This window comes from Octodon degus, unplaced genomic scaffold (assembly GCF_000260255.1).
Source record: "Octodon degus isolate 3935 unplaced genomic scaffold, OctDeg1.0 scaffold00076, whole genome shotgun sequence".
NCBI classification, from domain to species: Eukaryota; Metazoa; Chordata; class Mammalia; order Rodentia; family Octodontidae; genus Octodon; species Octodon degus.
In genome coordinates, this window is record NW_004524652.1 from 1,588,729 (window position 1) to 1,601,664 (window position 12,936).

General features: G+C 58.0%; 1 protein-coding gene across 1 annotated transcript in view; it reads right to left on the minus strand.

Moving 5' to 3' along the window:
- The window catches only part of Piwil1 (piwi like RNA-mediated gene silencing 1), a 15,356-nt gene extending 9,472 nt beyond the window's left edge, over positions 1-5,884 (minus strand). The window contains exons 1-10 of the mRNA XM_004635855.2: positions 5,786-5,884; positions 5,432-5,533; positions 5,137-5,248; positions 4,215-4,340; positions 3,607-3,821; positions 3,190-3,311; positions 2,222-2,302; positions 1,493-1,690; positions 1,150-1,261; positions 21-250 (exon numbers count right to left, since the gene is read on the minus strand). Of these exons, the coding sequence (XP_004635912.1) occupies positions 21-250; positions 1,150-1,261; positions 1,493-1,690; positions 2,222-2,302; positions 3,190-3,311; positions 3,607-3,821; positions 4,215-4,340; positions 5,137-5,248; positions 5,432-5,509 (1,274 nt within the window). The 5' untranslated portion in view covers positions 5,510-5,533; positions 5,786-5,884. The remainder of the gene's footprint in view (positions 1-20; positions 251-1,149; positions 1,262-1,492; positions 1,691-2,221; positions 2,303-3,189; positions 3,312-3,606; positions 3,822-4,214; positions 4,341-5,136; positions 5,249-5,431; positions 5,534-5,785) is intronic.
- Between the last annotated feature and the right edge of the window lie 7,052 nt (positions 5,885-12,936).

The following is a 12,936-nucleotide window of genomic DNA, read 5'->3' on the forward strand; positions in this document are numbered from 1 at the left end:
GGGAGAGGGGAGAGAGGGACCGAGAGAGGGGGGAGAGAGGGAGGGAGGGGGAAAGAGAGGGAGGGAGGGGGAAGGGGAGGGAGGGGCAAGGGGAGGGGCTCAGGCCTCGGGGAAGGGCCACACCTGTCAGGTAGCAGAGCTCGGGGATGAGCATGGCTGGTCCGGGCATGGTGCCACCAGGGCCCCGCCTCCTCTTGGGCTGGCTCACCAGGACCGGCTGCTTCAGGTCGGTGATCTCCTGGTTATACTGCTGCTCGGGGGAGGGGAGGGCCCTGCTCACCCAAAGGCCAGGGCCTCGTGACAGTGACAGCCCTCAGTGTTGACGGTGGAAGTCACCAGCAGTGCTAGCCCCACACACCATGCCAAGGCACAGCTTGGGTCACCAAGAGCCCCTTCTTATCACCCCCTGTGGCCCAGGGACATCTTTCACATCTTGCACAATTTGGGCCGAGGGCCACCAGCCTGGGCCACTGCTCCATGCTGGGCTCCCCCCATGGCACAGCCTGGGAGGGAGCGAACCACAACGGTGCTGGCTGACTCCCACTGTCTCCTGCTGGGCCAACAGCCAGGAAGCAGCAGCTTTCTCACTCAGATGGGGGCGGCCCAGGAAGGGCACAGGCAGGGCACACGAAGCTGGCACCACAGACCTGCCTCAGCCCCTCTAGGGCCTTCGCTGGCTGGGGCAGAGCCTCTGTGCTTGTGCCCCCATCCAGCCGCATGCCGATGCCTGCTGATGTCTGGCTCCTCACAGCACTGGCTGCCTGCTCACCTGCGCTTCCCAGGTCTCATCCTTAATCCCAAAGCTGTGCTCACTACCCATGCTGCTGTCACCACAGGGCCAAAGGTGCCCGCCCCTTTGGGAAGGGCTTTCGTGCAGACCCCAGTGCCTGGGGGCCAGTGAAGGGAGCCAGGGTTGGGAACAGTGTGCACACTGGCCCGGGAGCAGCCCAGCTGTGGACTGGCTGGAAGCCGGGGACCCATCTAGGGCCCGCCTTGCCAACGCCTGCATGGCTGGACCGGCAAAAGGGAAGCACTAGCTGCACAGTGCGGAGGGGCCGGCAGCAGGAGCTGCTTCATGCCTCGCCCACCCTCGGTGCGGAAAGCCACCCAGGCCCCACGTGACCTCCATGGCGCAGGATGGACTCCTACCTTCCGGTAGTACTCCAGGAAGCTGACCTCAGAGCCATCTGCCTTCTTAAAGGTGCTCTTGGGGTTCTGGTCCCAGTCGATGTCGTCTACCCGGTATGTCTTGTTGTTGTACCTGTGGGACTGGTATGGTCAGCTGGTGCCCAGCCGGTACGCAAGGAGATGTCAACCAGGACAGGCAACGTGGTGCTTAGCACCATCTCCCCACAGGCAGGAAGAGCCAGGCTGCGAGGGGGTGTGCCCAGCTGACTGCAGGGAACGAAAAGGAGGCACCAGCTGGCTGCCCGGCACATCACGTGAGTGCCTCCCTCCCTCCGCCAGCCGCCGCCAGGGCGCACAGCCTTACTTGGTAAGGACAATTAGCCCTATCAGCTCCTTGGCCACTTGTTCCTGGAACTTGTGCTCCTCGGCCTGGTGGTACAGGTTGAACATGAAGTCCAGCACGGTCTCGCTGCGCAGCACCTTGTGGCTGACGTCCGTGCACAGCATGATGTTGTTCTCGTACTGCAGGATGGAGGTGGTGAAGCCGGGCCAGATCACCAACCTGCAGGGAGAGGCGGCTCAGCGGTGCTCCGCCCGCCCGCCGGCAGGCAGGGTCCTGGCCCTCCTTGCTGCTAGGTTTCCAGCGCTTCCTGGTGGAGACCCGGCTCTGATGATGTGTTACAAGGGCGACGACCACCTACAACGTGTACTAGTCGTCACCAACGAGAACTGGGTGAGGGAGACTGCTAACTGCACTGGCTCGATGCCAGCTTTTTGGTTTTTGAGACAAGGGTCTTGCTGTGCAGTTCAGGCTGCCCTGGAACTCCAGTGATCCTCCTGCCTCTGGAATGCTGGGGTTACAGGCGTGCACTGCCACACCCACGCGCCCGGTCTTTTTGGAGCCTACACTTGACTGCACTGTTCTCTGTGGCCCCAGCAGCTCACGGTGCTCACCCAAGAGTGACGCGCAGACCTGGGGCTGGGCAGGGTCTGTGCTCCATGACCCACATCACGGTGTCCCTGAGGGAGGCAGGGCCCACATGCACCAGGGTCACCCACTCTGCGCCACAGGTGCTTGAGATGCTCTACAGACCTGTGATTTGGAATGTCAATCGGGTCATGTGGGTTGTAGTAATTCCGTCCAATCTGTTGCAAATTCATGATCTTCAGGAGCCTGGAAATTGAGTCAGACAGTCAGAGCGGTGAATGCCAACAACATCTCACCCGACCCACGGAAGGTCGTGTGGCTCCGGCTGAGTGGGGAGCCGCTGTCTTCAGGTGGCCTGTGACCTCACAAGGTTTTCAAAGTTCTTAAAGCATGTGATGGTTGTCGCAGACACGTGAAGCATGTGGAATCAGGCTCCACATCCGGTGTCGTGCAGTGTGACTGGAACAGTGGGCAGCGGGGCGCACAGCAGCGGCGTGGGCGCCTGAGGCCCTGTGTGGGGAGGCCGGCCACCCCTTCATGCAGAGAACAATGGCCCCACCAGCGTTTACTACAAAGGGACAGTGACCCATCAGGACTCAAGGGAGTTTCACACACAAGCAGACCGGGTTCCTTCTGCCGCCGTGCCCCCGGGAGGGGACAGAGCACTCTGGACAGCGTGGCCTGCATGCTGCAATCCAGCCACTCCACCTGCAGTGGCATCCTGTGATGGGGTACAGTTTGGCACTGGAGGCGGGGAGCCAGGGAGAAGAAGGTTCCCAGCATAAGCTCAGATGACGCGAAAACCTCAGGTCAACGTGTATGGGGAAGTTATGGACAGGACAGCAAGACTGAGGTGGAGCGCTACACCAGTAAACCGCCCGAGAGCTACAGGTCAGGACGCCCCGCGATCCGAACTTGGGCGACAGGTGTACCGCTAGTGCCTGTTCAGTTTTTTTTCAGAACCAGGGATTAAACTCAGGCCCCTTGCGCTTGCCAGGGAAGCGCTTTCTCTACTGAGCCATCTCCCTGCCCCCTGTAAGCTTTCTCTTTCCCTGGGGTGCTGGGGAGCAGATCCAGGGCCTCCCCTACCGCCCAGGTGCAGCCCTGCGCTCAACGCCCTGCAGGGGGCGCACCTCCGGAAGATGATGTTGTAGAACTGCAGGCAGGTGGGTGATGTCGGTGGGAGCTCGTTGGTCAGCGCGATCGTTATCCTCACGCGTTCCCCGTTCCGCGTCTGGCTGAACACTTCCGTGACCTGAAGCCAGAAAGGCGGGACCCGGCCTTCAGCTCTGAGGGGCCAACTGCGCCACCACCGAGGACGGCCACGGACAGGCCCCACCCCAAGCCCGGCTCAGACGGACTCTCTGAAAGGAGCCACGGGAGAGAGGCAAAGACCCCTCATCGTAGAACAGCCGCGGTCCTTCAGTGTCTCTAAGACACAGGAGGACAAGGTGATGGCACCGGGTCTCGGGCTAGTTACAAGTTCCCCAGAGCCCAGGTGACCCCGAGAGCAGCCCCACTTCCCCCTCCGCCCAGACGTGTGAAATAACCTTGAGCTGTAGTCGCTTAGGTAAAAATAAGATTGTTCCATCAAAAGCGTGACACCTTCCAATGAGATCTTCGTGCTGGAAGAGCAGCGCCGAGCGGAGGCGGCGGGCTTCCATCAGCGGGTTGTAGTCCACGTGGTACTGGTACAGGGCCCACTGGGGGCGGGACGTCAGCCGGAAGTGGTTGGTGCTCAGCCTCACGATGATGCCCGACGAGCCTACGGGGCGGGGCAGGCCAGCTCAGCGCCTTCCCGGGAGCGAGCCAGCAGAGCTGGGGACGCCCGTCTGCACCCAAGTTCCCAGACCCTGGCTTTGGGAACCACACACCCATCTCTCCGGCAGAGGTCAAGAATCTGGCAAACAGCTCGTCACTGCACCGTGCCACGTGCACCCACCAGCCCTGCTCCGTGTATGAGGGCTGTGGGCAGTGTCCACTCAACAACTTCAAGTGGGGCAAAGACAACAGCTTCGAACTCAGAGCTTCGTGGGGGGGGCACACAGAAAGCCCAGCTGCCTCCCCCACGCATAATGCGCCCCTGAACAAAAGGACAGATAAGCACTTTCTGAGCACTCACAGGTGACCCCCAAAGTGGAACTGCTAGTCAACTCACCAGTTTTGGACTCTTTGACATGGTCTAAGTTCTTCCTCGTGTTCACACCGAGATCGTGAAAGTCCCTACGGCGCCCTCCTCTGTCTGCCAGTGACAGCTCCTGAAACCCAGCAGATATCTGGAGTTCTTAAACACAAAGAGAAAAGCAGCTCATGCGCCGGGGCAGCACCAGTCAGCCTGAAAAAGCGATTCCCACGGGACCACGAGACAGCCCAGAGGACCCCCAGGTAACGCACAGTGGCCCCATCCCACTCTCTACACCCTCGGGCGAGGCAGCCAGGGAGCAGGGTCCGAGGCTCTGTGTCCTCACGGGGCCCTCAGCAGACTCAGTGGCCCTTGCACCTCTGTGGTCTCTCACAGGGCTCTGGCCAGGGACGGGGGCACGCCTGGGGCTGGGACAGGCTGCTCTGCTCTCTATACCCGGGCATTAACTGTCACTTTCCACAGTGTGTCATCTTGCAGCTTAGCCCACAGGGCATGGAAGCTTAGAGGGCTTAAATCTACAACCTGGATCAGAAACCTTAAATCTCACGGAGCCCCTCAAAACCCAGCAGCGTGGGCGCAGGCACCTGCGTGCACCTTGTGGCTATCATACGCCTGTCACCTGGCAACAGGTGCAGGTATTGCTATATCAGGTCTGGCTTAGTTCCAACAGCTGAGGCAATAAAAACCGAACAGACAAGGTGTGCAGAAGGCACGCACTTGGCGTCTGTGAAAGGCACTCCTTGGGGTGCAGTTCCTGTGCTGCCAAATCGGGGCTCTAAAAGTGACTTATTGGAGCTTAAAGGCCAACTGGTAGCTGATCTGGCTCCATTGCTTTGCCGTGGCTTCTGTGGTTCCTGGCACACAGGGGTTCTCAGGGACAAAGAAATGCTACCCCACCTACACCGCAGCCACTCCTCCTCCCAGCACCCTTCTTCACCTTGTGACTTGGCTGTGGCCCCTGCTGCTCCTCTCTGTCGTCCTCGGCCGAACAACTCCCCCTCTGTCAAGGGCTGCGGCAATCTCGGCTGGGGGTACCCAGGCTGCTGACCCTGGCCACACACACAAATACTGAAGGCCATAACCAAAGAAAAGAATCCTCAACCACTTTAACCACCACCTACCAGTGACCAAATACTTTATTCTTAAAAGATAAATCTGCCCCCAAGAAGCCCCAGACAGGGGACCCACTGGACAAGCTGACCTCTGAGCTGCTGAGGGCCGGTGGTGCTCACCAAGGGTGCCCCAATGCGCTGCGCGGTGTCCTGGCCGCGGGCCCGACCTCGGGCCCTGGCGCGGGCCCGTCCCGTCATCTTCTGTCCCCCTGAAGGCAGCAACTGCGAAAGCAGCGCTCAGTGCGCTCGCCCCGATTAGCCCCTGGGCCACCAGGTCTCCCTGGAACACGGCACCTCAGGACCACCTTCCTGGCCCCCGACGGCGCGCCCTCCCCTCTGCCCGGCGCTCACGGCCACACTCGCGGCCCTGCACCGCCCACAGGCGAGGCTGGCTCCGCGCACCCCGCACCCCGTCCCGGCCTCCCGTCCCGGCCCGGACCCCTCCTCCCGGCGGGCGGGTGGGCGTGCACGCACAGGCCCAGGCGGGGCTGGAGCGGCGGGCGCGTCTCAGCGTCCTGGTCCCGGTGTCGCCGGCCGCCGGCCTGGTCCTCCGCGCGCAGAGCGGGTCCCGGCACGCCCGGCACCCCAACGGCCTCAACGGCGGTCCCGCAGGTGCCCTGGCCGTGGCAACGCCTCCGCGCGGTCCCACGTGAGCCCCGCCGCAACAGCCTCCGCGCCGCCCTCTGATTGGCTGTTGTGTTTCTGCGGGGCGGCCAGCTTGGGGTCGTCTGCCCTTAGCCCCGCCCCTAGCCCCCGTGGCCGTGCCCACGAGCGGAGGGGCTTCGGTTGCTTCCCTGTGGAACGTTCGCTCCAGCGTGCGTGCTGTTTCATCCATCAGAAACGTGAGGTTTGAAATCCGTCCCCCACAAGAAAATAAAACTGCCATTAAGGCCGGGACGCCAGGCAGCTGCAGACCTGCAAACCTGGCCGTCAACCCACGCACGTCCGGGTGCGTGCAGGCCCACGTGCAGGACAGGGCCGCCTCGCGAGCCTCCCCGCCTCCCCAGGTGGGCCCTGCCAAGAGCTGCTTCCACATTGGGGTAAAGCCAGTGTAAATAATAGGTACAATGTAACAGGCTAATTGGTCACACCGGAAACTGAGAGGACACTAACGATCTGACTGGGCGCTTTCCCGAGCTGGGACGGGACTTGGTGCTTACTGTGTGGGGATTGCTTCTTCGAAGTGCTTGGCATCACGGGGGTCCCGGATGTCAGGTCTTTCGCAATTTGGCAGTATTTGCATGTTGGGCATGGCACCTAAATCTAAATACGAAATTCGTTGTATGGTGCATACGTAGACCCATAACCCGAAAGTGACGTAAGCAGTGTTTTTAAAGCACCTGCCGTCTGGCGGGGCTGTCGCTGCGATCAGATGTGAGGGCCTCACTCGTGGCAGAGGGGTTCCCCAGCCCTAGATTCCTGGTACGATCTTAGCGTCCCCCACATTAGTCTGAGGTAAACCCACCAGCGCATTCCCCGAACCAGATAACGCTGACTCGGTAGGCGTGTGAGGGCGCAGGGCATTTTCTTTTAAAAAGCGATGCGAGTAATTCTTAGGTTCAAAGAGCTGTAGTAAAGCCGCAAGATCGGGGCAAGATGTGAGGCCCCGGCGTCTCTTCCACTTAAATGGCTGATGAGCAAAGACAAGGACTTGGAAGGAGAAACAGTTTGAAAGTGTTTTTGCAGTGTTTGCACTTTTCCGTGAGGACGAGACATTGTGGAGTGCCTTCGAAGGTGAACTCTTCCACTTGGGCGAGGAAGGTGCTCCCCGAACTTACCAGCAGAGGGAGCAATGACACAAGAAACTGGTGCTCGCGGCTGCGTTGCAGACTGCCGCGGAGGAATTCTCACCGCGCTGGCTTTCTAGACCTTAAGGATTTGCTGCCGCTGTGGCTACCTGGAGCAGCGAGCAAGCGAACAAGTCTGTGTGTGACCTCGAGCCCAGAGTGACTGGGGGAAAGTGGTCTCAAATTTGCCTGCACCCCGCAGGAACCTTGGTGTCGTCTGCTACTGGACACAGCTGGGAGTTGTGGAGGAACAGTCTTCGGGAGGCTGCAGTCCTGGACTGGAGGGGTGGGGGGCAGACGCCCTAGGGGTCTTGCAGGGCGTTTACAGGGATGGGGGTGCTGGTGTTGACACCAGAGAGACCCGGCTCTAGACTCCACAATGAACAGAATGTGCAGACTGCCAGACCAGCCCCTTCGGTGTGTCCAGCGCTGTCCTCTGGGGCAGCCGCAGGTGAAGGGCCGGGGCAGAGGGAGCTGAGAGCTGCAAGCGACAGCAGCATCCCAACTGGTCCAGGTTTGCTGGGCTCCTGTTATTTCGTGATTTTGATTGAGGTGTGAGTGGGTCAGTCCGCGGTCCCTGCCTCCACCCTCACTCCAGCCTTGCCCCGGGCAGTCGCTCCCCTCCCACCTGCCCTCCTCAGGTGCCTCTCTGCTTCCTGCCTGCCGGCCTTGGGCACATGCATCCTGCCCTGCTCACCTAACCCCTCTTCTTCGCGCCGCTGCCACAAGGCCTCCGCCTCTCAGCTCCCGCCAACCTTGCTCTCGCTGGAGGTGTCCAGCCCTTAGCCAGAGGCAGCCCGCGCCCGCCTTTTGGTCTGGCCTCCTCACTCCTCGGGTTGTTTCTACTACATGTGCCAGTGTCCTTGCACATCAACACATCCAGCCAGCCCCGCCTTCAAAATGTGGGAGAGCCAGGCTGTGTGCTGTGTTCACTTAAGCATTCTCAAGATCGATAAGGGGTGAGGGTGCCCGTGTCACTGGACCCACGACTGGGGCCTCCGCAGACAGCATATTATTCAACCTCGAAAGGGGAGGGGGTGGGATTTGGCCCCCAGGACCTAGGACTCGAGGGTTGGCGCTGAGGGTGGCAGACGCAGCCAAAAAGTGCGGTAGGCCCACTTTCCTGAAAAACAAAACACCGGAGAAGCGGGACTCCCTGGAACAGAGTAGGGTGGGGGATGGCAGTGGCCAGTGGCCATGGCCTGAGCAGAGTGGAGTCAGGGTGATGACAGCCAGGGCCGGGGGACAGTTTGAGATGAAAAGATTGCGTGTGATTCCACCCTGCCGGCCTCTGCGAGCACAAGTAGAGATGGTGAGGGGCAAACTTTATCTCACCCGTGGTTTACCATGACCAAAAAAATATCACACAAAGCCCAAACCACAAAAAATGAAACAAAGTGGCTCTGTCTCCGTTCCTTCCTCTCCACCTTCTAGGAAGATCAGCGTTTTAACTCCCTCCTCCCACTGCCAGCCCTCCTTTCCTCTGTGGGCAGAGACCACCTGAGTCTGCAGAGTCCCTGTTGCCCACCTGCCAGCTGCACCTCGGCCGCCTGCTCCTGCCTCTGCTGTCCTCCTGTCCCGGGCACTGGAGCCCCCAGCAGAGGAGGTCCCCAAAGTGCAGCCCCACATCCTGGCCCCTCCCTCTGAGCTGCAGCTGGGGCAGGCCAAGGAGGTGCCTGCTGCAGATGGGCCGCAGGTGGGGTGCAGGTGACCCGGATCTTCGTCCTGGGAGCCTGGAGCAGAGGCCACACCTGCCTGCCTCCTCCTTACCTCTTGGGCAGGCTCAGTCCCCACTGAGACTTCCGGCACCTGTGTTAGCACGGTGGCCTGAGGTCTGCACCTGCCTGTCCGTGTCCCGGAGCCTGTGTTGTTCAGGGGCTGTGGGGAACTAGGTCTTCGCACAGGAGCGCCGTTTCTCTGACTTCTCTACCCATGCTTTGTCAAGGCTGCAGTGTGGAGCTGCGGGTCTGACTGTGTTTAGGATGTGGGGGACCCTGGTGCCCCTTGGTCCCTGGGGCTCCTAAGTATATCCAGGTAGAGGGGGAGCCGCCTGGTGCAGGGCTGGCCTGCTGGCAGCCTGCTGGTTGCAGGTCAGTGGGGGAGGACGAGTCCTGTGGGACTCAGACGTGTGGGGGATGCATTGCGTGTGCAGCTTTTGCACGTTTAGCCCGCATTGCACGTGAACCCCCCCCCCCACCCCTCACACGCTCTTCAGTGTAGACACAAAATAATATGAGCGCTGTAAAAGGCAGCTTTGGGATAAGTCGGGTCCAGAGCAGAAACGAAATTCATAATTTAGCTAACAGTTTGGACAAACACAAAGCCTGGGGGTATGTGTTTTGAGGTACTAGCGACCCTAAAATTAGGGAACTTCTGTATTTATCCACCACTGGTTGATCTCCAGTCTGGACAGAGCTACATCTCCACCTCTACCCAGGTTGGCTTATGTTAGAAGAAACTGTCCCGGCGCTTCCGAATCTGTGATGTGCAAAGGGTACATTGGGCTTTGAAAAGTGCCATTTTCAAAATAAAGTTCACATTATCCTAAGCAGCAGCAGCACTGAAGTCACATCTATGTAATTGCATTTGTGGGTGGAAATTTCCATTACTCCCTGTGTTTGCTAGCACAAGAGTCCTGGGTTTCCAGTTTGTGTCTGGTGTGTAGTCTTGTGGCCCTCGTGGCCAGCCCAGCTGGACCAAGAAAGCAGGATTCTGGTGGGGAGGCACTGCACCTGAGCTCTGCTGCTCCGCAGTTATCTGATGGCTTTGAAATCTCACCATCCTGTTACTTAAATACAAAGAGAAAAAATAAGATTCTTGCATTTTGTCTGCTACAAAATCACAGCCAACTATGCCAAGTGCTGGACAGGAAGGGCCACTGTCCGCGGTGGGAGCTTTGCTCCTGTGTGAGCAGTGGGTACCTTAGGTTGGCATCATCTTTCAGAGGTCTGTGTGTGTGTGTGTGCAAGGGACTGGGCCATGAGGCATTGTACGCATCAGCGGACTCTCCTGTGGGTGCATTCGTGGCTGAGTAAGCCTGCTCGGGGATGGCCACTGGGGTGGCCTAGGACTGTGTGCTCTTGTTCCCAGACCCTTCCACCAGGCTAGTTCTGCTGTGGACCCAGCTGGCCATGGACCAAACCCAGTGGACACTGCGAGCCGGTAACTAGCTAGCGACCGATCGATCGATTGACCGACCGACTGACCACACTGTACCATACTGTATCTTTTTCTTTCTTTCTATTTGGTACCAAGGACTGAACTCAGGACCTTGCTCTTGCCAGGCGGGCGCTTGTGCTGCTGAGCTATATCCCCAGCCCTTCTCCTTTAAGTTGCAGGTACTGGGTGTCACGGCCTAGCAACAGGACAGCTGCTGAATACCAGGTGGCGGGGGGGGGGGCAGCCTCTGGGGTGTAGAGCGCAGCAGGAGCTCCACCTTGAGGGAGGTGGGCAGAGCAGTGCTCTGTGACCTTTGGGATGTGGATACTGGGGACCTGGTTTTAGAAACATGCTTGCTGCATGCACCTCACTCCCTAAGCTCAGCAGGGTGTTCAGCACCTTCTGCACCCCCGCTGCTGGACCCTGGCCATGGCTGGACTTGCCATGCTGAGCAGATGGGGGCCTAGTGTGCAGCCTGGACTCGGGCACCGTGAGCCTTTCGTGGAGGGGAGTGGGTGAGGGGTGCCCGTGGCAGCAGGTCCTCGTGGTTGTCTGGGCGCTCCTTAGCCTGGGTGCGCTGGGCCCGGGTCCACACAGGTGGCTTGTGTTAAGCCTGGAAGGGACCGGCCACCTTGTCAGCCTCTGCCACATGTCACCCCGATTTGTAGTGCACATAAAATAGTGGCTCATTTAATGCATTCTGGGTTACAAGTGAATACACACACCAGTCAGCACATCACTGCTATCTGACACCCATGTCCTTGTTACCTTAATCCCGCCTTGTTGGGACTGGCATGAAAATGAAATAATACGAGACCCTCGCGACAACTGTCCCTGTCCGCGAGCAGGCAGTGGGGCTCATTGCCTGCAGCAGGGGCCAGGAGTGCAGGTGCACACGAGTCTCAGTGGCAGGTAGAGTCAGAGTTATTTTGATTTTCTTCATTTTTAGGAAAACAACTTTTTTCCTTTGACAAGCGATGCTGTGTCGTGTTAAGGTTTGTTACTGCCATCTTAGTTGGGCGCAGGCGCTTCTGTGTGCCTCGGAGGGGCTCAGGTGCAGATCAGCCGCGGGACAGGACGGCAGTGGCAGCCCTGGCCTGCTCAGGGCTGAGCCCGACCTCAGGACGGCAGGCTGCGCCGGGGAGAGCAAGACCATCACTTGGAGCTCAGCGTTTGCCTTTCTTTACCACTGCAGAGTTTTAAAACCAATCCTGTTCCTTTGAGAAAACGTGCAAAAATTTCCCGCAAAGTTGAACCCATCAGTCTTTCATTTGCTTCTGCTTAGTGACACTTTCTGCCTTCTCAAGTAGTTGGGAAGACAGCTAACATAGACACTGACACTTCGGAAACTTTGGGAAGTGGAAAGCTGGCTTGGTGGCACCTGCGATGTTTCTGCTCATCCTCACCTGTACTTTTTCCTGTACTTTAAAATAGATTTTCAGTGGCAATTGGCCTAATTTCATAGCCTGTGCCCTCTCTTTTCAGACAATAATTACACATGTAACTGGCTTTTTCTTTCTTCTGGCAAAATCTTAGAACCCTTGTTGCGGAGAACACAGTATCAGGGGAAAGCTCCTCTTTATGGGTCTGCATAGAGCAAGAGTTTCTTTTCCAGTCAGGTATTGTAGTGCTTGCCTGCAATCCCAGTGCTTGGGGAGGCTGAGGCAGGCGGGTCACTGCAAGCTTGAGGGTGGGCTGAGCTGCAGAGAAGGGGGAGGAAAGAGGGAGGGGGAAGGAGATGGAGAGAGGGAGGGAGGGAGGGGTGGGGGAGGGGAAAGGGAGGGGAAAGGGGGATGGAGGGGGAGGGGGAGGGGGAGAGTCCCTTTACCAAAAGGTGAGCACATTCACGCTGCCACACGCCAGTGCACCCCGTCTGGCTCTGTGTCCTTTTGCGCGGTGTGGAGAACCGCACCAGCACATGGAAGGAGAGACCCGGGCTGAGACGGGAAGAAGCAGAAGCGGAGGTCTCCCCTGGAATGACTTCTGCTCCTAGAGTATTCTACAAATTCAAAGGCATTGCGATTAAATGTTGTATTAGGAGGTGTCATATTAGTAAGATTTAAAACTTAACGTTGATGTAGAAAAATAATTCATAATGGCTTTAAGAAGAGAAGGAGGACAAGGCAATAGCTCCTCCGTACACCTGAACACGTGATGCACATGGCATGGTCCCAGCATGGGGCAGCGAGGCGGACGGCGGCGCGGAGCAGCCCCCGGTGGCGCTGGCTCTCCAGGGTTGTACTCAGCGCACTGGGAACAAGGCCAGGTTTGAAGTGAATGACTAGTACCCTAGCAATCCTCAGGGAAGATTGCACTGCATTTCCAGCTCCCTCTGTACACAGAACCGAATATTTGATGAGTTAATGATTTACATATAAAAAGAACATTCTTGCCTGGCACGTGCAAGGTCCTGAGTCTGATCCCTGAAATAAATAAATATTCAAAGAAAAGCCAGATCTGAATCACAATTTACTGACGAAGGAGGACTCGTGACTTAGAAAACCTAGGACCCAGCAGAATAAAGATGCATCTATAGACCTATGCTATTTTGTGTGTGTGTGTGTGTGTATATATATATATATATATATATATATATATATATTTCTACAAAATGGTTCTTCATTTATATCCCCCTTTTTTGTTTACTTTTGTCAGAGATGGGTATTTCATTGCTATTCA